Source organism: Ranitomeya imitator, chromosome 8 (assembly GCF_032444005.1).
Source record: "Ranitomeya imitator isolate aRanImi1 chromosome 8, aRanImi1.pri, whole genome shotgun sequence".
NCBI classification, from domain to species: Eukaryota; Metazoa; Chordata; class Amphibia; order Anura; family Dendrobatidae; genus Ranitomeya; species Ranitomeya imitator.
This window is the reverse complement of record NC_091289.1, coordinates 12,326,806-12,352,071: the sequence shown is the minus strand read 5'-3', so window position 1 is coordinate 12,352,071 and position 25,266 is coordinate 12,326,806. Positions and strand designations below refer to the sequence as shown.

At 50.9% G+C, this 25,266-nt stretch overlaps 2 protein-coding genes across 2 annotated transcripts; both read left to right on the top strand.

Moving 5' to 3' along the window:
• The first annotated feature begins 333 nt into the window (after positions 1 to 333).
• LOC138647543 (mucin-22-like) lies at positions 334 to 5,913 on the top strand. The gene is made up of 4 exons (XM_069736623.1): positions 334 to 365; positions 3,055 to 4,362; positions 4,468 to 4,782; positions 5,556 to 5,913. The coding sequence occupies exons 1-4, from the start codon at positions 334 to 336 to the stop codon at positions 5,911 to 5,913; spliced, it is 2,013 nt and encodes a 670-aa protein (XP_069592724.1).
• TPRA1 (transmembrane protein adipocyte associated 1) lies at positions 5,688 to 19,738 on the top strand. The gene is made up of 11 exons (XM_069736292.1): positions 5,688 to 5,791; positions 9,339 to 9,561; positions 10,340 to 10,472; positions 10,802 to 10,888; positions 10,975 to 11,047; positions 12,648 to 12,727; positions 12,875 to 12,985; positions 13,076 to 13,136; positions 13,798 to 13,900; positions 14,867 to 14,947; positions 15,251 to 19,738. The coding sequence occupies exons 2-11, from the start codon at positions 9,395 to 9,397 to the stop codon at positions 15,480 to 15,482; spliced, it is 1,128 nt and encodes a 375-aa protein (XP_069592393.1). The 5' UTR covers positions 5,688 to 5,791; positions 9,339 to 9,394; the 3' UTR covers positions 15,483 to 19,738.
• The last annotated feature ends 5,528 nt before the right edge of the window (positions 19,739 to 25,266 follow it).

The following is a 25,266-nucleotide window of genomic DNA, read 5'->3' as shown; positions in this document are numbered from 1 at the left end:
CATTGCTGTGATAGGCTGCCGTCACACTATATAGTATTTGGTCAGTATTTTACATCATTATTTGTAGCCAAAACCAGGAGTGGAACAAGTAGAGGAAAAGTATAATAGAAACATGCACCACTTCTGTATTTATCACCCACTCCTGGTTTTAGCTACAAATACTGAGGTAAAATACTGACCAAATACTGCTAGTGTGACCGCAGCCATAGAGAGATAGCGTTTGTGTCGCGATTTTTTTTGGATTGGATTCAGCAAAAAAACTGCTGCGGTTTGTGTAGATGGAGCTATGTCAGGGAGCTGAACTCCGGCGGCGGAGACACTACAACTCCCAGCATGCCCCCAATGCAAGTTTCAATTCACAGAAGGTTCTAGCGTTATAGACTATACGGGATTCTGTGGGGGCGTGTCCATCACCCGGAGCCACACTGGGGGCGTGTCTGTCACCCTGAGCTACACTGGGGGCGTGTCTGTCACCAGGAGCCACACTGGGGGCGTGTCTGTCACCAGGAGCCACACTGGGGGCGTGTCTGTCACCAGGAGCCACACTGGGGGCGTGTCTGTCACCAGGAGCCACACTGGGGGCGTGTCCGTCACCAGGAGCCACACTGGGGGCGTGTCCGTCACCCGAAGCCACACTGGGGGAGTGTCTGTCACCCTGAGCCACACTGGGGGCGTGTCTGTCACCCTGAGCCACACTGGGGGCGTGTCTGTCACCCTGAGCCACACTGGGGGCGTGTCTGTCACCCTGAGCCACACTGGGGGCGTGTCCGTCACCAGGAGCCACACTGGGGGCGTGTCTGTCACCAGGAGCCACACTGGGGGCGTGTCCGTCACCAGGAGCCACACTGGGGGCGTGTCTATCACCCTGAGTCACACTGGGGGCGTGTCTGTCACCAGGAGCCACACTGGGGGCGTGTCTGTCACCCTGAGCCACACTGGGGGCGTGTCTGTCACCCTGAGCCACACTGGGGGCGTGTCTGTCACCCTGAGCCACACTGGGGGCGTGTCCGTCACCAGGAGCCACACTGGGGGCGTGTCTGTCACCAGGAGCCACACTGGGGGCGTGTCCGTCACCAGGAGCCACACTGGGGGCGTGTCTATCACCCTGAGTCACACTGGGGGCGTGTCTGTCACCAGGAGCCACACTGGGGGCGTGTCTGTCACCAGGAGCCACACTGGGGGCGTGTCTGTCACCCTGAGCCACACTGGGGGCGTGTCTGTCACCAGGAGCCACACTGGGGGCGTGTCTGTCACCAGGAGCCACACTGGGGGCGTGTCTGTCACCAGGAGCCACACTGGGGGCGTGTCCGTCACCAGGAGCCACACTGGGGGCGTGTCCGTCACCAGGAGCCACACTGGGGGCGTGTCTGTCACCCTGAGTCACACTGGGGGCGTGTCTGTCACCAGGAGCCACACTGGGGGTGTGTCTGTCACCCGGAGCCACACTGGGGGCGTGTCCATAACCCGAAGCCACACTGGGGGCGTGTCCATCACCAGGAGCCACACTGGGGGCGTGTCTGTCACCCTGAGCCACACTGGGGGCGTGTCTGTCACCAGGAGCCACACTGGGGGCGTGTCTGTCACCAGGAGCCACACTGGGGGCGTGGCTGTCACCAGGAGCCACACTGGGGGCGTGTCTGTCACCCGGAGCCACACTGGGGGCGTGTCTGTCACCCTGAGCCACACTGGGGGCGTGTCCATCACCCGAAGCCACACTGGGGCGTGTCCGTCACCAGGAGCCACACTGGGGGCGTGTCTGTCACCAGGAGCCACACTGGGGCGTGTCTGTCACCCTGAGCCACACTGGGGGCGTGTCTGTCACCCTGAGCCACACTGGGGGCGTGTCTGTCACCAGGAGCCACACTGGGGGCGTGTCTGTCACCAGGAGCCACACTGGGGGCGTGTCTGTCACCAGGAGCCACACTGGGGGCGTGTCTGTCACCAGGAGCCACACTGGGGGCGTGTCCGTCACCCGGAGCCACACTGGGGGCGTGTCCATCACCCGAAGCCACACTGGGGGCGTGTCTGTCACCAGGAGCCACACTGGGGGCGTATCTGTCACCAGGAGCCACACTGGGGGCGTGTCTGTCACCCTGAGCCACACTGGGGGCGTGTCCATCACCCGAAGCCACACTGGGGGCGTGTCCGTCACCAGGAGCCACACTGGGGGCGTGTCTGTCACCAGGAGCCACACTGGGGCGTGTCTGTCACCCTGAGCCACACTGGGGGCGTGTCTGTCACCAGGAGCCACACTGGGGGCGTGTCTGTCACCAGGAGCCACACTGGGGGCGTGTCTGTCACCAGGAGCCACACTGGGGGCGTGTCCGTCACCAGGAGCCACACTGGGGGCGTGTCTGTCACCCTGAGTCACACTGGGGGCGTGTCTGTCACCAGGAGCCACACTGGGGGCGTGTCTGTCACCCGGAGCCACACTGGGGGCGTGTCTGTCACCCTGAGCCACACTGGGGGCGTGTCTGTCACCAGGAGCCACACTGGGGGCGTGTCTGTCACCAGGAGCCACACTGGGGGCGTGTCTGTCACCCTGAGTCACACTGGGGGCGTGTCTGTCACCAGGAGCCACACTGGGGGCGTGTCTGTCACCCTGAGTCACACTGGGGGCGTGTCCATCACCCGAAGCCACACTGGGGGCGTGTCTGTCACCAGGAGCCACACTGGGGGCGTGTCTGTCACCAGGAGCCACACTGGGGGCGTGTCTGTCACCAGGAGCCACACTGGGGGCGTGTCTGTCACCAGGAGCCACACTGGGGGCGTGTCTGTCACCAGGAGCCACACTGGGGGCGTGTCTGTCACCAGGAGCCACACTGGGGGCGTGTCTGTCACCCTGAGCCACACTGGGGGCGTGGCTGTCACCAGGAGCCACACTGGGGGCGTGTCTGTCACCAGGAGCCACACTGGGGGCGTGTCTGTCACCAGGAGCCACACTGGGGGCGTGTCTGTCACCAGGAGCCACACTGGGGGCGTGTCTGTCACCCTGAGCCACACTGGGGGCGTGTCTGTCACCCTGAGCTACACTGGGGGCGTGTCCATCACCAGGAGCCACACTGGGGGCGTGTCCATCACCCGAAGCCACACTGGGGGCGTGTCTGTCACCAGGAGCCACACTGGGGGCGTGTCTGTCACCCTGAGCCACACTGGGGGCGTGTCTGTCACCCTGAGCCACACTGGGGGCGTGTCTGTCACCAGGAGCCACACTGGGGGCGTGTCTGTCACCAGGAGCCACACTGGGGGTGTGTCTGTCACCCGGAGCCACACTGGGGGCGTGTCCGTCACCCTGAGCCACAATGGGGGCGTGTCCATCACCCGGAGCCACACTGGGGGTGTGTCTGTCACCCTGAGCCACACTGGGGGCGTGTCCGTCACCCTGAGCCACACTGGGGGCGTGTCTGTCACCCGGAGCCACACTGGGGGCGTGTCCGTCACCCTGAGCCACACTGGGGGCGTGTCCGTCACCAGGAGCCACACTGGGGGCGTGTCTGTCACCCGGAGCCACACTGGGGGCGTGTCCGTCACCCGGAGCCACACTGGGGGCGTGTCCGTCACCAGGAGCCACACTGGGGGCGTGTCCGTCACCCGGAGCCACACTGGGGGCGTGTCCGTCACCCGGAGCCACACTGGGGGCGTGTCTGTCACCCGGAGCCACACTGGAGGCGTGTCTGTCACCCTGAGTCACACTGGGGGCGTGTCTGTCACCCTGAGTCACACTGGGGGCGTGTCTGTCACCCTGAGCCACACTGGGGGCGTGTCCGTCACCCTGAGCCACACTGGGGGCGTGTCTGTCACCCGGAGCCACACTGGGGGCGTGTCTGTCACCCTGAGCCACACTGGGGGCGTGTCTGTCACCCTGAGCCACACTGGGGGCGTGTCTGTCACCCTGAGCCACACTGGGGGCGTGTCCGTCGCCCTGAGCCACACTGGGGGCGTGTCCGTCACCAGGAGCCACACTGGGGGCGTGTCTGTCACCCGGAGCCACACTGGGGGCGTGTCCGTCACCCGGAGCCACACTGGGGGCGTGTCTGTCACCCTGAGCCACACTGGGGGCGTGTCCGTCGCCCTGAGCCACACTGGGGGCGTGTCCGTCACCAGGAGCCACACTGGGGGCGTGTCTGTCACCCGGAGCCACACTGGGGGCGTGTCCGTCACCCGGAGCCACACTGGGGGCGTGTCTGTCACCCGGAGCCACACTGGGGGCATGTCTGTCACCCTGAGCCACACTAGGGGCGTGTCTGTCACCCTGAGTCACACTGGGGGCGTGTCTGTCACCCGGAGCCACACTGGAGGCGTGTCTGTCACCCTGAGCCACACTGGGGGCGTGTCTGTCACCCTGAGTCACACTGGGGGCGTGTCTGTCACCCGGAGCCACACTGGGGGCGTGTCTGTCACCCTGAGCCACACTGGGGGCGTGTCTGTCACCCTGAGTCACACTGGGGGCGTGTCTGTCACCCGGAGCCACACTGGAGGCGTGTCTGTCACCCTGAGTCACACTGGGGGCGTGTCTGTCACCCTGAGTCACACTGGGGGCGTGTCCGTCACCCTGAGCCACACTGGGGGCGTGTCCGTCACCCTGAGTCACACTGGGGGCGTGTCTGTCACCCTGAGCCACACTGGGGGCGTGTCCGTCACCCGGAGCCACACTGGGGGCGTGTCCGTCACCCGGAGCCACACTGGGGGCGTGTCTGTCACCCTGAGCCACACTGGGGGCGTGTCCGTCACCCTGAGCCACACTGGGGGCGTGTCTGTCACCCGGAGCCACACTGGGGGCGTGTCTGTCACCCTGAGCCACACTGGGGGCGTGTCTGTCACCCTGAGCCACACTGGGGGCGTGTCTGTCACCCTGAGTCACACTGGGGGCGTGTCTGTCACCCTGAGTCACACTGGGGGGCGTGTCTGTCACCCTGAGCCACACTGGGGGCGTGTCTGTCACCCTGAGTCACACTGGGGGCGTGTCTGTCACCCTGAGCCACACTGGGGGCGTGTCTGTCACCAGGAGCCACACTGGGGGCGTGTCTGTCACCCGGAGCCACACTGGGGGCGTGTCTGTCACCCTGAGTCACACTGGGGGCGTGTCTGTCACCCTGAGCCACACTGGGGGCGTGTCTGTCACCCTGAGCCACGCCCCTTTGTCAGGACTAGGAAACTAAGCAGGTCGAATCTCCCTCCGCTTCACTCATATGATTTTTATTTGTTTTTTTTGTTTGTTTTTTTTCCTCCCTAAATGCTTTGCAGCAATTTTGGCAGAGAAAAAAACGCATGAATAACGCAGCAATGTTTATTTCTTTATTTTTAAAAAAAAAAACAAATTCTGTGGCGACGCCCCGTAGTCCGGGTTCACACACGGATCCCTGGTAGCAGGACGGGGAAACGCTAGAAAAAAAAGTTCTATTTAACCCTCTCCTCCCCCTAAAGAAAAATAAAAACTGACACTTGGAACACACACACAGGGCCAGCGGCGGAAAGGGAAGAAAACGACGACACAAAAAAAACACTGATATAAATAAACTAAACTTAAACTTTTACGTTCGACATCTGTTGCACAGATCCAGTAATGTCGCACAGATCAGCGGAATGTCGCACGCTCCGGGTCCGGCCGGCCGGCGGCGCTGCGGAGTCTCACGTCACGTGACTGCTCTCCAGGCTCCGCCCATCCATCGCTCGGCGCTCAGCCCGCGGGGATCCTGGCAGAGCGCGGAGTCATCGATCGCGGCCAGACCAAAACAGAGGAGCGCAGCTACCAGCGGGCGAGAGCGGCGGACTGCGGGCGGCTCCATGAGAGGTAACCGGGCACAGGAGGGAAGCGGGGCGGGAGAGGGGGCACAGGAGGCACTGGAGACGGCGATGGGAGCAGAGGAAAGCGGGGCGAATACAGGCGGTATAAGAGGGTGCACAGAGGGCTGAGGTGGGGGGCAGGGAAGGGGCAGGTTGTGTGTGTACTGTGGAGGAGGGGGCAGGTTGTGTGTGTGTACTGTGGAGGAGGGGGCAGGTTGTGTGTGTGTGTACGAGGGGGCAGGTTGTGTGTGTACTGTGGAGGAGGGGGCAGCTTGTGTGTGTGTACTGTGGAGGAGGGGGCAGCTTGTGTGTGTGTGTGTACTGTGGAGGAGGGGGCAGCTTCTGTGTGTGTACTGTGGAGGAGGGGGCAGGTTGTGTGTGTGTGTACGAGGGGGCAGGTTGTGTGTGTACTGTGGAGGAGGGGGCAGCTTGTGTGTGTGTACTGTGGAGGAGGGGGTAGGTTGTGTGTGTGTGTACTGTGGAGGAGGGGGCAGGTTGTGTGTGTGTGTGTACTGTGGAGGAGGGGGCAGCTTCTGTGTGTGTACTGTGGAGGAGGGGGCAGGTTGTGTGTGTGTGTACTGTGGAGGAGGGGGCAGGTTGTGTGTGTGTGTACTGTGGAGGAGGGGGCAGCTTGTGTGTGTGTGTACTGTGGAGGAGGGGGCAGCTTCTGTGTGTGTACTGTGGAGGAGGGGGCAGCTTGTGTGTGTGTGTACTGTGGAGGAGGGGGCAGCTTCTGTGTGTGTACTGTGGAGGAGGGGGCAGGTTGTGTGTGTGTGTACTGTGGAGGAGGGGGCAGGTTGTGTGTGTGTACTGTGGAGGAGGGGGCAGGTTGTGTGTGTGTGTACTGTGGAGGAGGGGGCAGGTTGTGTGTGTGTGTACTGTGGAGGAGGGGGCAGGTTGTGTGTGTGTACTGTGGAGGAGGGGGCAGGTTGTGTGTGTGTGTGTACTGTGGAGGAGGGGGCAGGTTGTGTGTGTGTACTGTGGAGGAGGGGGCAGGTTGTGTGTGTACTGTGGAGGAGGGGGCAGGTTGTGTGTGTGTACTGTGGAGGAGGGGGCAGGTTGTGTGTGTGTGTGTACTGTGGAGGAGGGGGCAGGTTGTGTGTGTGTACTGTGGAGGAGGGGGCAGGTTGTGTGTGTACTGTGGAGGAGGGGGCAGCTTGTGTGTGTGTACTGTGGAGGAGGGGGCAGCTTGTGTGTGTGTACTGTGGAGGAGGGGGCAGGTTGTGTGTGTGTGTACTGTGGAGGAGGGGGCAGGTTGTGTGTGTGTGTGTGTGTACTGTGGAGGAGGGGGCAGCTTCTGTGTGTGTACTGTGGAGGAGGGGGCAGGTTGTGTGTGTGTGTACTGTGGAGGAGGGGGCAGGTTGTGTGTGTGTGTACTGTGGAGGAGGGGGCAGCTTGTGTGTGTGTGTACTGTGGAGGAGGGGGCAGGTTGTGTGTGTGTACTGTGGAGGAGGGGGCAGGTTGTGTGTGTGTGTACTGTGGAGGAGGGGGCAGGTTGTGTGTGTGTACTGTGGAGGAGGGGGCAGGTTGTGTGTGTGTGTACTGTGGAGGAGGGGGCAGCTTGTGTGTGTACTGTGGAGGAGGGGGCAGGTTGTGTGTGTGTGTACTGTGGAGGAGGGGGCAGCTTGTGTGTGTACTGTGGAGGAGGGGGCAGGTTGTGTGTGTGTGTACTGTGGAGGAGGGGGCAGGTTGTGTGTGTGTGTACTGTGGAGGAGGGGGCAGGTTGTGTGTATGTACGAGGGGGCAGGTTGTGTGTGTGTGTACTGTGGAGGAGGGGGCAGGTTGTGTGTGTGTGTACGAGGGCGCAGGTTGTGTGTGTGTGTGTACTGTGGAGGAGGGGGCAGGTTGTGTGTGTGTGTGTACGAGGGGGCAGGTTGTGTGTGTGTGTACTGTGGAGGAGGGGGCAGGTTGTGTGTGTACTGTGGAGGAGGGGGCAGGTTGTGTGTGTGTGTACTGTGGAGGAGGGGGCAGCTTGTGTGTGTACTGTGGAGGAGGGGGCAGGTTGTGTGTGTGTACTGTGGAGGAGGGGGCATCTTGTGTGTGTACTGTGGAGGAGGGGGCATCTTGTGTGTGTACTGTGGAGGAGGGGGCAGGTTGTGTGTGTGTGTACTGTGGAGGAGGGGGCAGCTTGTGTGTGTACTGTGGAGGAGGGGGCAGGTTGTGTGTGTGTGTACTGTGGAGGAGGGGGCAGCTTGTGTGTGTACTGTGGAGGAGGGGGCAGCTTGTGTGTTTGTACTGTGGAGGAGGGGGCAGGTTGTGTGTGGAGGAGGGGGCAGCTTGTGTGTGTGTACTGTGGAGGAGGGGGCAGGTTGTGTGTGGAGGAGGGGGCAGCTTGTGTGACATACGGGACACTAGGAGACATTTGCACCATCAGTGTTTACATTCCATCCTGTATTTCTCCGCTCATGGTGCCTACAGCTGAGTCACTGGTGACAGAGGGTTAATCTCCCAGTATAACCAGTGCGAGCCACCACTATACTGGGGACACAGATCAGGTGATTTCCTCCTTCCTGTTTGTTTCATTGTTTCCTTCTTTCTTTCATTCTTTACCTTGTATCTCCTGCACTTGTGACTGCCGGGGATTTCCTGTGTGGTCGCGCTCGCTTTTAGGGCTCCATTGGTTCTGGGGACTTGTGACTGGGGGTCTGACCTCTGGGACCCCCCCTCTTGTGACTGGGGGTCTGACCTCTGGGACCCCCCCCCCCTCTTGTGACTGGGGGTCTGACCTCTGGGACCCCCCCCCCTCTTGTGACTGGGGGTCTGACCTCTGGGACCCCCCCCCCCCTCTTGTGATTGGGGGTCTGACCTCTGGGACCCCCCCCCTCTTGTGATTGGGGGTCTGACCTCTGGGACCCCCCCTCTTGTGATTGGGGGTCTGACCTCTGGGACCCCCCCTCTTGTGATTGGGGGTCTGACCTCTGGGACCCCCCCTCTTGTGATTGGGGGTCTGACCTCTGGGACCCCCCCTCTTGTGATTGGGGGTCTGACCTCTGGGACCCCCCCTCTTGTGATTGGGGGTCTGACCTCTGGGACCCCCCCTCTTGTGATTTGCGGGGACCAGGCTTTGGGTAAAGCAGTGTTACTTTCTCAGATAGTATTGGGAGATCAGTAGGAATCATTCACATGTTTCGATCACTGGGGGTTTAACCTTTGGGGACTTCACAGATCCCATAAATGAAGGCGGCCGTACAGTCCTCGGTTATTGCCTTGTAGATACGCCATTACTTTAAGAGATGGAAATACCCTTTTAAAGGGGTTGGACAATTTTTAAGAAGAGCTTGACCGCTCATTTCTTTAGATAAGCCGGCGGATTGGCTTATCTATTGTACGAGTTTATTTTTTGAAGTGGACAAACCCCTTTAAACATGTTCCAGAGGTTGTGGCACGGTGACTACTGCTTAGTCCCCTACATGTTTTATTCATGGAGCACATGTGACCAGTCCTATATGTTGACCACCCCTTTAATAACTTCATGTGCCATGCTATAGATGTTTTGTGGGGGAGGTGCCGGTCGCTGACTTCTGCTCTTCTCACTTTGGCCGTTATCTCTGCAGGAAGTGAAGTTCTGTGACTCCGGCTCACACTTGTGTCTGCTCACATCACACTCAGGATGTTTTCGGAGGTTCAGAACAGCTCCGTCCCCAGCGTCACCTCCCTGCCCTTCACCTCCGCATCCACATCAATGCTGCCAACGACGCCTCCCGGCATGAGCAGCGAAAATGTGACTGTGCCGCATGTGTGTCTGGTGATCCTGTATGAAGACATTGGAAGTTCCAGGTAAAAGACTCCAATCCAGTGTTATAACAATGTCTGAATCGGGAGATACTGCCTGTATTATACTCCAGAGCTGCACTCACTGTTCTGCAAGCTCCAAGCATCATATCAATAAGAATCTTCCACTTATTAGTCATCTGCAAAAAGCTTACTACAATGATGTAATGTATGTACACAGTGACTGCACCAGCAGAATAGTGAGTGCAGCTCTGGAGTATAATACAGGATGTAACTCAGGATCAGTAATGTAATGTATGTACACAGTGACTGCACCAGCAGAATAGTGAGTGCAGCTCTGGAGTATAATACAGGATGTAACTCAGGATCAGTAATGTAATGTATGCACACAGTGACTGCACCAGCAGAATAGTGAGTGCAGCTCTGGGGTATAATACAGGAGGTAACTCAGGATCAGTAATGTAATGTGTGTACACAGTGACTGCACCAGCAGAATAGTGAGTGCAGCTCTGGGGCATAATACAGGATCTATCTCAGGATCAGTAATGTAATGTATGTACACAGTGACTGCACCAGCAGAATAGTGAGTGCAGCTCTGGGGTATAATACAGGATGTAACTCAGGATCAGTAATGTAATGTATGCACACAGTGACTGCACCAGCAGAATAGTGAGTGCAGCTCTGGAGTATAATACAGGATGTAACTCAGGATCAGTAATGTAATGTATGCACACAGTGACTGCACTAGCAGAATAGTGAGTGCAGCTCTGCATATTCTAACTCCCCGCCATGTGTATAACAGATTTCTTGTCTCCCCCTTTAGAGTCCGATATTGGGACCTGATGCTGTTAATTCCCAATGTCCTCTTCTTTGTGTTTCTGCTGTGGAAATTACCCTCCGCCAGAGCGAAAATCCGAGTCACATCAAGTCCAATCTTCACCACTTTCTATATCCTTGTAAGTCAGACTTATGTGCCCGGCGTGGCTCCTGGGAGGTGAGCGGTGCTGATGGCGGTATATCGGCGCTCTCCGGCACGTGGGGACGGTCTCTTTACAGCCTAATTCTGCACAGCTGTTACCAATGTTTCTCACCCTCCCCCCAATATCACTTTTCACCTGACCCCTGTTCTGCTGCCCCCCGCTCCTGCATCGTTATCATTCATTAGTGCAGGATTTTGTTCTCTGTAATTAGGTGATGGAGCTCTGACCGCTGTAATGATAATTTTTTTAATGAATCCACACAATATTTCTGACCTATATTTGCTTTTTTCTGATGTTGGATGCAGGTGTTTGTTGTGGCCCTTGTGGGAATCACGCGAGCGATTGTGTCCATGACGGTCAGTTCATCCAGCGTGGCCACTGTCACCGACAAGGTAAGACCCCCCTGTGTCCGTGCCCCCGCCTACGGCTGCATGTCTGGCTCTGGTGAACGTGGGTCTCATCCTTTCCTTTTCCTTAGGTTTTGTGGGAAATCACCAGGTTCTTCCTTCTCGCCATAGAGCTGAGCGTTATCATCCTTGGTTTAGCTTTTGGTAAGTGACCTAATAATATACCGTAAGTAATTAAAGGGATCCTGTGCAATATATATATAAAAATAAATAAAAACAAATATATATATATATATATATATATATATATTTGTTTTTATTTTATTTTTTTTATCCTCCGTGTTGCACTGTCTATGGCCGGCTGCAGAATGAGTTATTTAACAATCTGATGGGACAAAATAACAGCTTAGAAGATGTTTCTGCATGGTACACGATACCTAAATTTCATATAAGGTATCTATATGCACATAGGACGAGGTGACCTATCATCAATATAGCAAACACAAAAAGATGATATTCTCGTCCAAATTACTCAAAAGAATAAACAAACTTTATTGATAAAATTCACAAACACTGGTGAAGGGCAGTGAAATATGCAGAACCATGAGCTGTACAAAAAGGAGCGTGTCACCCTGATCACCTAGCAATAGACGTAAAATAATTCCTAGCCTCTGGAGTGTCCATATATAAACCTGTTAATACATAGAAAAAGAGGCAAGAATACACATAAGAATCTACTGCTGATTCATAAGCGGTAAGGCCGACCCTAGTCCCTCATCAGGATCCAATAGCCCCTGAGACATGTATAAACATGAGGCCGATGGTAATTACCAGTAAATAGAGCAGTCTAGATGTCCAGGGGGTACGCCTCCACCCCAACGCGCGTTTCCAAGAAGCACCTTCGTCAGGGAGCGTGCAGGTCAGGTAAGAGTAAGTTAAAGAAGGCTAGGACCCGGAGGTGTTCGGCGTGCATACACCTGATACATACGATCTGATGGGATAGTTTACAACTCATCTTCCTTCTTCCGAGCTCTTCTGATTTATGGCTACATGGAAATTGAGCTGAACTTTCTGATGGTAAATCAGCTGAGAAGAGCTTGGAAGAAAGAAGCTCACTGAAGGGATACTCTGTGATCTCATTATGCAGCCAGCAATAGTAGCGGTGCAATATGTTTTTAATGAAATCCAGTTGCGAAAATAATTTTTTTGGATTTGTTGCAGATTTTACTTTTTGCATTGTAAAGTGTGAGTCTGTGTGAATCACTGATAAACCGCGTGTTTCCAAATCCACAACTTGGGGGGTCACTGTGCGCATGGAAGTTACCGCAGCGTTTGGATCAGAGCTTTGGAATCTCATTCACGTTGCTATTCCCAAATCTGCTCCTGATGATTGACGGTTCAGGTCAGCAGCATGGTCGCATCACTGACCTGTGCAGCATGGTCGCATCACTGGCCTGTGCAGCATGGTCGCATCACTGGCCTGTGCAGCATCAAAGCAACCTTGGGGGACCGGAGCTGCTGGATCAGATCAGCACTTGCAATCTGTACAGCAAGTTCGCGCTCCTTGCTTAGGAGACAGGCTACCTCTGATAGACTGCAGGGGTGGCCGGTAACTTAGGCAACAAGCTGTAAACAATAGAATTAAACATCCCTTTTTTTCTTAAGAATGGATAGGATTTTTAATATCTTGTTGTTTGTTTTTTACAACACTTTTAAACCTGCGATGTACATTAATGCCTGAGATCCCGGCAGCCAATGGTACATGTACATTGTGTAGTTATTATTTGGGTCAATTGTCTTTCAGGCCATCTTGAAAGTAAATCCAGTGTGAAGCGGGTGCTGGCGATTACGGCCGTACTGTCACTCGGTTATTCTGTAACGCAGGTAAATAATGCAGAAAGGATTTGTTTTTCTATGTGATTTTCCACTTGTAATGATGGGAGTTATCTCCTGAGATCTCTGGGGGTGGGCTACAAGGTGTACCTGCCCTGTATATGAGGAGCGTCCGTTGTTATTTCTTTTTTTTTTCAGGGCACGCTAGAAATCCTGTACCCGGATTCCCATCTCTCAGCGGAGGACTTTAATATCTACGGACACGGCGGCCGGCACTTCTGGCTCGCCAGCTCCTGCTTTTTCTTCTTGGTAAGCAGATCAGCCGTAATAGTCTCGGTTCTGAAGATTTATAGCCGTGGCTGTGTATAACAATCGTCTCCTATTTCTTCCTGTCTATAGGTCTACACATTGGTTTCCATACTTCCCAAAACCCCATTGAAAGAGCGGATCTCCCTACCGTGTGAGTGTTGAGCCTGTGCTGGAGGCGGCGTGCGGTCGGTAATGCTCATGGATGTCGTATCTGGCGTCCCGTCTTGGCCTCTGTGGTTCTGGCCACTTCTGCGGCCGACGTCCTGCATGACTTCAGCGTCTCCTAAACCTTGCAACATCATGACATTGTTCTGCCACACATGTTGCAGGGGCTAGGAAATGAAAGAGGTGCCGCAGAAGTGATGATGGATCCAGCTGCTAAACTAATGGACACTATCGATTTGGGCAGTATAGATGATTTAATGGGTTTGTGCCAAGTTTTAAAGTTCTCCCCTGTCCAAAGGAAAAGGATTAATTTACCGATCGCGATTGGTTTGGTGTCTGTGACCCCCCTACCAATCCCAAGTCCCGAGGGTGGACATTCACATCACTGCTCCATTCATTCTCTGGGATGTCCCTGCTCAGTACTTGCCCGGAATAAAAGATCGGATCACAATCAGGTGTTTGGGTTCACCCCATCCTGATAACACAAAGCAAAATCAGTCATTCTATACATCAGTGTCCCCCAATCTGTGGCTTTTGGGGTCCTCTATATGTAGCTGTATTGGACTCCTGGGACTATTTGTTTTTCTATGATACACTCCATGGAACATGTGATCTTAACCTTTTTATGTGCTCGACATTTCTTACAGCCAGGAAAAGCTTTTACGTGTACGCTATAATCCTGGCTCTGCTGAATTTGGTGCAAGGCATTGGCAGCGCCCTTCTGTGTGCGGACATCATTAATGGGCTGTGGTGAGTACAGGGCTGCAATGCTTCATTAGGAAGACCCTTAATGTGGGCATTCACACTCTCCTGCTAGTTATTACTTCTAAACCCTTCCAATACACATGCACGCTCCTCTCAGCCGAGCATGCTTGTGTTTTTTAGTAGAGGTAAAAAAAAAAAAAACCTCACTAGCAGCATCATATCTACCAAAGAACTGAACGATCAGGTGTGTTGCTCAACTTTTCCCCCCCAATATCTATCTTCAGGGGAGACCCAGGCCGCCCCATACACATTCGGTGACCATTGATTTCATCACATTTTCCGATTTGGAGTAATACGTTATTCTATGGGTTAACTCCGTGCTGTTTGGCTCGGAGCAGATATTGCTGACCAGTTGGGTGTCGGTGATATCATCCGCTGGGTGCATCCATCAGGCACTTGTTACTTATAACTTTGCCGCCACCTTATTCTCGGCCACCTCCTAAATGAAAACGTACAAGACTGGGAACATAGGAGGGAACAATAAGCTGCTGACGGGTGCAACACCGACCTGTGGGAACATTTCTTCCAAAATACTGAAGAATCACTTATGGAAAGTAGAAAATATGTGTTGCATTTGCCGTGCAGGATAGCATGCGGGGCACAGGCTGTAAGTAATTATTTTTTTTTTGCTATAATGCATCTAACAAATAAGCAACTTTGCTATCAGTCTTGACTACAAATCTCCCGTTTTGTGCATGCAGCACCTATGCAGACCTGTGTGACCCCCTCAGTCCTAGATACCCGCAGTCACGTTCTACTGTAATGCTTGGCTCTAGGATCAGACTACGCTGGGTTTGTTATACGACGTCTGAAACGTCCCGTTTGCAAAGGTTTGATGCCTTAGAGCAATAAGTAAAGCTGCAATACTTGGCGTGACGCTTCTGATCCTATTTATTCCTGTACATGACGTGATTTTAGGGACTTAACCCTGTGTGTTTCTTCTCTCCGCAGCCTCGTCGACGTCACCACGTTTCTATACTTCAGCTTGTTTGCTCCTCTCATGTACGTGGCATTCCTGAAAAGCTTCTTCGGGTGAGTGTAAAAGGATCTGTTTGGACTTTGCTCACAGACGGTGGCCGGGGTGGGGGTAAGATCTCTCCAGATGATGAAGTACCATTAACTTAAGTGGATCTGTGCTGCAGTTTCCTGCCGAGAGCGCTGCTCTGTAGGGAAAATTAGAAGAGGTGACCGCGCTGTATTCTCAGGATCGTTGAACCCTCGCTGATCATACAGTGGTGACGGATCCTAGTGATGGAATACCCCTTTAAATAATTCTTCCGCTGCATCTCGTCCTTGTATTTTCTTCTATTACTTACATTTCAACTTTTATTCCAGGTCTGAGCCCAAAATTCTCTTCTCCTACAAATCTCAAGTGGACGAGCCGGACGACACGGACGTGCACCTGCCGCATCCGTACGCCGTGGCGAAGAAAGAGGGCACAGATTCGGGATTTTACTCCAGTACTCAGATCGACACGACGGCTTACCTAGACGACGTGGCCTCCATGCCGCACATCGGGAGCATTAACAGCATCGACAGCGACCGCTGGAAAGCGATAAACGCCTGAGACGCAGCTCTCGGCACAATCACTGAACATCTCGCCGATACCCGGCTCTGCTCTCTGGATTCTGCCGAATGGCGTCGGCAAAAGTTCCTCTGAGTGCAAATCTCTATAACTATGCTGTATCATAAGATCTGCAACGGAAATCTGCCCGAGACCTTCTCTCATGCTGCTAGGCTCCTGCAAACCTGGAGGAGGAGGGAGGTTACTGATCACGGTGCCACGTCATCAGCATTGAGGCCAACATGTTGCACGTTGCCTACTTGTTTCCCCTCACCCACAACTCATCAGTGCGACTCAGCTGCTCTCCTAATGATGAATGCTGGACTCTGAGTAGCTAACGTCTTGCAAATACTGCGCCCCCCGAGATTTTCCCACTTTGAGGACACATGATTACATGCGGCAGTGAAGACCCTTACATTGGCCAGGCTTGGTAGGAACGAGTACGCCCAAAAAATGGCCAAAAGAGCTTCTCTTGTATTAGATGTTCAGGTTAAAGAAGCGATATTTTGATGGTGCGTGCGCCCCTTTAAATTTAACGATACAAATCTTAATTATTTTTTTTTTTATGAAAAAAAAGTTCTAAAAGTTTCTTGTATACTTCGGGGCCCGATTCACGCGATTGCAGCAGAAATCAGGAGTAAAAAAAAAAACTATTCGAAATTTTGCAAACTGAAAGTTAACTTTGCTAACTTCTTGAAAGGTGGCAGAGAGGAGTCTTGGCCGAAAAATGTAAAAAGTGGCAGAAATTATGGACTGGACTGGATTATATTTCTTATACTGGAACCAGATAAATTTAGAGGTGCCATGGCGCTTAATTAATTTGGCGCATCTTACTCCAGCGCAGATTTCTGCAAGAATAACTTGCAAAAAAAAACCCCAAAACCTCCAGTTTTGGTGAAGTGGCCTCTCTTATGTTTTATTTCCTTAACATTGCTGAGATAGATGATTGCTGCCAGTGAATGGAAACATTCTTGTCTGTAGATGCCGGGCTTATTGCAATATATCCGAGCTCTATCTGGTAATAGAAAAAAAAAAAACAACTTAGTCTTTAGATGGGAATGATTCTATTCGCCAACAGCAAGCGGAGATCTTGAGCGCAGTCTGGAAATTAAACCAAAATTATATTTGAAAATTGCAGAAATTTTCATCAAATGATGATTAAAGGTTATTTAATTGTTAATTCCTCTAAATTATTCAGAAAGCTGCGTCCACGGCTCCTATGGAGTGATCCTTATCGTTTAACCCCTAAGATGCCGGGTCGTCCTTCTCCATGCGAGAGGCTGAATATAAGCGAATACTGGCCGACCATCGGTGATATGCGAATAAAGCTGCTCCAGAGATTCTCCTGCCTCCAGTAACATCTATGCACCGAGCGTCCATCAGATCCTTGTCTATATTAGTCTTGGATAAATGACAATACTGCTGATTTATATTTTCTTAAAGGACTATTCCCATCTTATAAAATCATGCACAGGATCAGTGGGGGCTCTAGAGACCGGACCCCATTGATCAGAAAGTAATGAGATATATAATTTCATTTTTCAGCCCTGGAAAAATCTTGGTATCGTTTTATTGATTTTTTTTTTTTTTTAAACTAGATTTATAATTGCCTTTTATCTCTTTTTTTTTTTGTAATATTTTTAACAGCCTAATCTACATAGATGGTTCAGTTACTTTGTAAATGCATTACATTGCTTGTATTATACTCCAGAGCTGCACTCACTATTCTGCTGGTGCAGTCACTGTGTACATACATTACTGATCCTGAGTTACATTCTGTATTATACCCCAGAGCTGCACTCACTATTCTGCTGGTGCAGTCACTGTGTACATACATTACATTACTGATCCTGAGTTACATCCTGTATTATACTCCAGAGCTGCACTCACTATTCTGCTGGTGCAGTCACTCTGTACATGCATTACATTACTGATCCTGAGTTACCTCCTGTATTATACTCCAGAGCTGCACTCACTAATCTGCTGGTGCAGTCACTGTGTACATACATTACTGATCCTGAGTTACATTCTGTATTATACTCCAGAGCTGCACTCACTATTCTGCTGGTGCAGTCACTGTGTACATACATTACATTACTGATCCTGAGTTACATCCTGTATTATACTCCAGAGCTGCACTCACTATTCTGCTGGTGCAGTCACTGTGTACATACATTAAATTACTGATCCTGAGTTAGATCCTGTATTATACCCCAGAGCTGCACTCACTATTCTGCTGGTGCAGTCACTGTGTACATACATTACATTACTGATCCTGAGTTACATCCTGTATTATACTCCAGAGCTGCACTCACTATTCTGCTGGTGCAGTCACTGTGTACATACATTACATTACTGATCCTGAGTTACCTCCTGTATTATTCTCCAGAGCTGCACTCACTATTCTGCTGGTGCAGTCACTGTGTACATACGTTACATTATTGATCCTGAGTTACCTCCTGTATTATTCTCCAGAGCTGCACTCACTATTCTGCTGGTGCAGTCACTGTGTACATACATTACATTACTGATCCTGAGTTACATCCTGTATTATACTCCAGAGCTGTACTCACTATTCTGCTGGTGCAGTCACTGTGTACATACATTACATTACTGATCCTGAGTTACATCCTGTATTATTCTCCAGAGCTGCACTCACTATTCTGCTGGTGCAGTCACTGTGTACATACATTACATTACTGATCCTGAGTTACCTCCTGTATTATTCTCCAGAGCTGCACTCACTATTCTGCTGGTGCAGTCACTGTGCACATACATTACATTACTGATCCTGAGTTACATCCTGTATTATACCCCAGAGCTGCACTCACTATTCTTCCATTACTTTTCCTGTGTTACAAAGTGACTGACCTTTCTCTGTAGATTGCCGCTTTATGTAGCTTCTGTATTGACACCTGCAGTGATTTGTGATTTGCTCCGTGTACATCAGACCACGATTGATCGGTGCCTGATCCTGTGCAGCTTTCTTACTTTTTTTTTCATTGTCTCTCCATTTCCAGATCGCGGCTTGCTGTCAGTGAATGGTAACATTCCTCCTTAGATTGAAAGGTCCAGAACCTGTTCACGTGCCGTTCAGAGTTCTGCAATTTTTCTCAGCAGCTGATCGCACATTACCTTCCCTGATACATTGTAACAAATCTCAGCTGTGTCAGTGACTATATTTCAGCCTTAGAATGTTAATGTGTTTCTATTCGCTGATCACAAGCAGGGATCTGAGAAATTGAAGTAGTTACTTGGGAGATTTACTAAGCTGAATGCACCCATATTTTTTCCCAAGAGATAAGCCGCCGGCAGAGGTGTTTGGCAGTGGCTTACTCTGTATTACTAACACGTGCGCACTCAGCTGATCTGTGCGTGCATGTGTATGCAATAACACTTTGCAGGAGAAACTCTTTTCTGTGCAGTATTCGAAGTCGAGGCCATTATATAAGTACGGACGTCGTAATCACTAACTGTCCTAATCGGGGGTCTTCACATATGAGCTGCAAATTGCAAGCTGCGACCAAAAAGCCGACCGGTTGGGATCTTGAGTGACGGCTGTGTTGTAAAGTGACCCCATTGACAATCGTTAATACAGATGGCGATCTTCCGGACGCCGTGTAGCGCCATCGTTGGTTTTACTCCGGTAATCTGTCCTGTACAGTAGTCTCGGACCCCACGATTCTCCATCTGCCGCGGTCAATACCTGACTTTTCTGTTTATCTTGCACGACCAATTTCCATTTGAGGGTCCAGTCTAATGTGTCACAGAATAAGGAAGGTCCGAACTCGGAAAAAAGTCCCAAAAACTTGTAATAAGTCCTAAAAAGAATAGTCTGCGATATTATTGCTGAATTGCGCACATTCTTTCCACATTTGCCTTTCCAGTCTTGGACCTTGTTCCTTCATGTATGGAGATATTGGGGTGCAGACGGTGTAGCGGGGGGCGCAGACGGTGTGGCGGGGTGCGCAGCCGGGGCAGCCATCCTGTATTCTGAATCTTCTCTTTTTTTTATATATATAAATTATGCAATTCTCCTACAGAGATGATTTCTTTTCTCTTTGCACCCTGAACCTTGAATCCTTCCCTTTGTTCCAGGCGCGTTTTTCTTTTCCCCTGAGGCTGATTAGAGACATTGCAGAAGATAATCTATCGCCGTGAGTGTAAATATGAAGATACTTTATGAAATGTATATATTATATTTTTATGGTTGTAAAAGATTGAAAAAATAAAAGCTGATTTGATGAAACAGAAAAGGAGGATGATGTCCATGAGCTGTTTTATTGAAACAAAGCAGGCACGAGGGTGACCTCTTATACCCCACACACACACCGTCAGTCGCCGATTTCCCTCCTCTCAGTTGTTGATTTCCCTCCTCTCCCTCTGTCGCCAATTTCCCTCCTCTCCCTCAGTTGCCAATTTCCCTCCTCTCAGTTGTCGATTTCCCTCTTCTCCCTCTGTCGCCGATTTCCATCCTCTGTCGCCAATTTCCCTCCTCTCCCTCAGTCGCCGATTTCCCTCCTCTCAGTTGTCGATTTCCCTCTTCTCCCTCTGTCGCCGATTTCCATCCTCTGTCGCCAATTTCCCTCCTCTCCCTCAGTCGCCGATTTCCTTCCTCTCCCTCAGTCTCCGATTTCCTTCCTCTCCGTCAGTCGCCGATTTCCTTCCTCTCCGTCAGTCGCTGATTTCCCTCCTCTCCCTCAGTCGCCGATTTCCCTCCTCTCCCTCAGTCTCCGAATTTCCTTCTCTCCCTCAGTCGCCGATTTCCCTCTTCTCCCTCAGTCGCCGATTTCCCTCCTCTCCCACAGTCGCCGATTTCCCTCCTCTCCCTCAGTCGCCGATTTCCCTCCTCTCAGTCGCCGATTTCCTTTCTCTCCCTCAGTCGCCGATTTCCTTTCCCTCAGTCGCCAATTTCCTTTCCCTCAGTCGCCGATTTCCCTCCTCTCCCTCAGTCTCTGATTTCCCTCCTCTCCCTCAGTCGCCGATTTCCCTGTCCCTCAGTCGCCGATTTCCCTCCCCTTCCTCACTCGCTGATTTTTTTTTTTCTTCTCCTCCCTGACAGGAATGTATAGACCTTGAAAAGCTGGACCCCAGTGGTGCCCCACAAACCCCTAGCCTCTAATGGTGTCGTTCAGTGTTCCTGGCATTTTTTAAGGCTTTTGAACGGAGCCTCCAATGTGAACAGAGTCTTAGCAGATCACTCAGTCCTGGGATCCTCAGCGATCAACTGTAATCTGGCTTCAGACCTAGCAGTAAGTGTTTGACGTTGCTGCAGCGCCACCACAGGGGGAAATGAAGCATTACACAAGGTCCATTCACATCAATGTTTATTATAGGGCACTGAATTCACTGACTGCAGCAGAGCTCTAACTAAACTGAAATACCGAATATATTAGAAAGTTGCGGAACTTTCCGTTCTTCATTAATTGCACTTTTCTTTCCTTTGTGTAATGATGTTGGGACGCGGCGGCGCTCCTCCTCGACCTGCGCTTTTCCGTTCACTTGCACATTTTCCCGTTAGAATAAGCAAAAGATTTGAGACTTTTTCTTTCCAAGGCTCCAAAGTGATGAACAAAGAGGAAGAAAAAAGACATTTGTCACCGTCTCTACATCACAGGCATCAGGCGGAGGTTTTTCCACGCCGGCTGAGCCGCGCCGAGCCGCCATCTGTGGGTTTTGCTTCGTCTTATTTGGCCTTTGCGTTAATATAATGGATTGTGTTGGACTCCAGCGGGAGATCAGTCATATTTAACAGATGTTCATCTCGCTACATCCGTAAATCAAACCCTTCATCTCGCACCCGTCTGCCGCCACCGCGTCACGTAATAACCGCAAATCGACGCATGTAAATGGGGAAACGTTCGGAGGAAGAGGAACCGCATTTCTTATTGATACTAAGTGGGAATAGGAGATTCCCTGCTGTGTATGGCGGAAATAAACATGACGATTAACCTCGTAGGTGCCGGAGTATCTGGCGGTTATACATCATACATACATATGGCGGTATGTAGCGTCTGATTAGTAAGACAGGAGCATACGCATATATCATTTTTGGGGCTTCGTTTTTGCAGATTAAAAAAAAAAAAAGTGTCCCCCTGGTGGAATCTACAGTGATCAGTTGTGATCTATTTGGAAACCTTGCAATATTTCCCTATAGCGCCACCACTGGAGAAAAGAAGCGCTACATATTCACATCAATGGATTGCAAGACAGGACGGGTCCTCAAAGGCGAGAAACGCTCTTTGCAACCACATTCCTCAATGGCCGAGAGGTAAAAGTTCTAAATTGGTCCACCTCCCCTATTTTAATCCCTAGACAACCCCTTAAAGAAAAATTTAAAGGGCTATTCCCTTAACCACTGGGACTTTCAACAAGATCGGAGCTCTGGCTTTGGGCTACCCCTGTAATAACACGTCCACCGTTTATTGCCTGATACGACAGGTACTCATACTTCTTATCGTCGGATCCCATCGCAGCTGCTAAACTCCGCAATAGTCATCCCCAATCCCTGGGATTGGAGGAACCTCTGATCCCGGCTGTTTAACCCTTACATCATAGCCAAGAGTGAGCGCGGTACAATCAAAGCGATGGGTTACGATGGGGATTACTCATACTATGTACACAAAAGAGATTTTTTTCTTTGTTGGCCAATGCAAAAATGATGGAAGTTTTGGAGTTTTTTCTTTTTGTTTTCTAAAAAGTTGCACCAAAAATTGGCATAAATTATAACACAAATGTATTGGCGAGATGATGTTCTGACTCAGCGGCCTCAAAAAATTCATCATAATGTGAGCAGACGTCCTATTACACCGGACGAAGAGATCAGAAGTGACCCTTCTGGGTGGGATTAGGGGAGGGCGTGTCATTGCACCTGTAAGAAGCAGGCAGACACACCCCCGGGGCACCTCTTGCTTCATTTGCATATTAGCTTGATTTGTTTTCTTTTTTATCCCTGACACTTTGGATCTCTCTAAAAAAAAAAGGTGTCATTAATATTGGGGGACAAGCACCTACACATCCGTGCCGCTAGAGTCGTATATGGGTCATTAATATTGGGGGACAAGCGCCTACACATCCGTGCCGTTAGGGTCGTATATGGGTCATTAATGTTAGGGGACAAGCGCCTTCAAATCTGTGCCGCTAGAGTCGTATATGGGTCATTAATATTAGGGGACAAGCGCCTTCAAATCTGTGCCGCTAGAGTCGTATATGGGTCATTAATATTGGGGGACAAGCGCCTTCAAATCTGTGCCGCTAGAGTCGTATATGGGTCATTAATATTGGGGGACAAGCGCCTTCAAATCTGTGCCGCTAGAGTCGTATATGGGTCATTAATATTAGGGGACAAGCGCCTTCAAATCTGTGCCGCTAGAGTCGTATATGGGTCATTAATATTAGGGGACAAGCGCCTTCAAATCTGTGCCGCTAGAGTCGTATATGGGTCATTAATATTAGGGGACAAGCGCCTTCAAATCTGTGCCGCTAGAGTCGTATATGGGTCATTAATATTAGGGGACAAGCGCCTTCAAATCTGTGCCGCTAGAGTCGTATATGGGTCATTAATATTAGGGGACAAGCGCCTTCAAATCTGTGACGCTAGAGTCGTATATGGGTCATTAATATTAGGGGACAAGCGCCTTCAAATCTGTGCCGCTAGAGTCGTATATGGGTCATTAATATTGGGGGGCAAGCGCCTTCAAATCTGTGCCGCTAGAGTCGTATATGGGTCATTAATATTAGGGGACAAGCGCCTTCAAATCTGTGCCGCTAGAGTCGTATATGGGTCATTAATATTAGGGGACAAGCGCCTTCAAATCTGTGCCGCTAGAGTCGTATATGGGTCATTAATATTGGGGGGCAAGCGCCTACACATCCGTGCCGCTAGAGTCGTATGTGGGTCATTAATATTGGGGGACAAGCGCCTACACATCCGTGCCGCTAGAGTCATACATGGGTCATTAATATTGGGGGACAGGCGCCTACACATCCGTGCCGTTAGGGTCGTATATGGGTCATTAATATTAGGGGACAAGCGCCTTCAAATCTGTGCCACTAGAGTCGTATATGGGTCATTAATATTAGGGGACAAGCGCCTTCAAATCTGTGCCGCTAGAGTCATATGTGGGTCATTAATATTGGGGGACAAGCACCTACACATCCGTGCCGCTAGAGTCATACATGGGTCATTAATATTGGGGGACAAGCGCCTACACATCCGTGCCGTTAGGGTCGTATATGGGTCATTAATATTAGGGGACAAGCGCCTTCAAATCTGTGCCGCTAGAGTCGTATATGGGTCATTAATATTAGGGGACAAGCGCCTTCAAATCTGTGCCGCTAGAGTCGTATATGGGTCATTAATATTGGGGGACAAGCGCCTTCAAATCTGTGCCGCTAGAGTCGTATATGGGTCATTAATATTAGGGGACAAGCGCCTTCAAATCTGTGTCGCTAGAGTCGTATATGGGTCATTAATATTGGGGGACAAGCGCCTACACATCCGTGCCGCTAGAGTCGAATGTGGGTCATTAATATTGGGGGGCAAGCGCCTACACATCCGTGCCGCTAGAGTCGTATGTGGGTCATTAATATTGGGGGACAAGCGCCTACACATCCGTGCCGCTAGAGTCATACATGGGTCATTAATATTGGGGGACAAGCGCCTACACATCCGTGCCGTTAGGGTCGTATATGGGTCATTAATATTAGGGGACAAGCGCCTTCAAATCTGTGCCGCTAGAGTCGTATATGGGTCATTAATATTAGGGGACAAGCGCCTTCAAATCTGTGCCGCTAGAGTCATATGTGGGTCATTAATATTGGGGGACAAGCGCCTACACATCCGTGCCGCTAGAGTCGTATGTGGGTCATTAATATTGGGGGACAAGCGCCTACACATCCGTGCTGCTAGAGTCGTATATGGGTCATTAATATTGGGGGGACAAGCGCTTACAAATCCGTACCGCTAGAGTCGTATATGAGTCATTAATATTGGGGGGACAAGCGCCTACAAATCCGTACCGCTAGAGTCGTATATGAGTCATTAATATTGGGGGGACAAGCGCCTACACATCCGTACCACTAGAGTCATCACAGCCTGGGGTCTGCAGAAGACCCCTGTGCCTGTCATTGTGAATGACAGCCCATAGCCGGAGTTCATAGGAGATCGTGCTGAAGCCCTGTATGTATCACAGGTGATCGGACGCCTAAGGAGACTATTAAATAAAGTAAAAAAAAAGTTTTCAAAAATACAAAAAAATATAAAAAACACAAAAGTCCAAGATTTTTGCCCCATTAAAAATAAAACAATTAAAAACTACACGTATTTGGTATCAAAGCATTCATTAATGTCCGATCTATCAAAATATAGAATCAATTAATCCGATCAGTAAACGGCGTAATGAGAAAAAATTGAAACAACAGTATTATTATTTTTTGGCGGCCACAACATTGATATAAGATGTAATAAGAGGCAATAAAAACATCGTATGTGCCCTAAAATGGTATCAATAAAAACGTCAGCTCAGGGAGCAAAAAATAAGCCGTCACCCAACCCCGGACCCCCAAAAATGAGAGTGTGAAGGGTCTTGGAAAACGGCGACATAAGCAAAACAAAAAGGTTCATGGAAATTTCTGACTTTTTTTCACCACTTAAATAAAAATAACCTGTACATGTTTGGTGTCTGCGCACTCGGACTGACCCGGGGAATCATAACGTCCGGTCAGTTTTACCATATAGTGAACATGGTAAATAAAAAAAAATAAAAATTGTGGAATTGCACTTTTT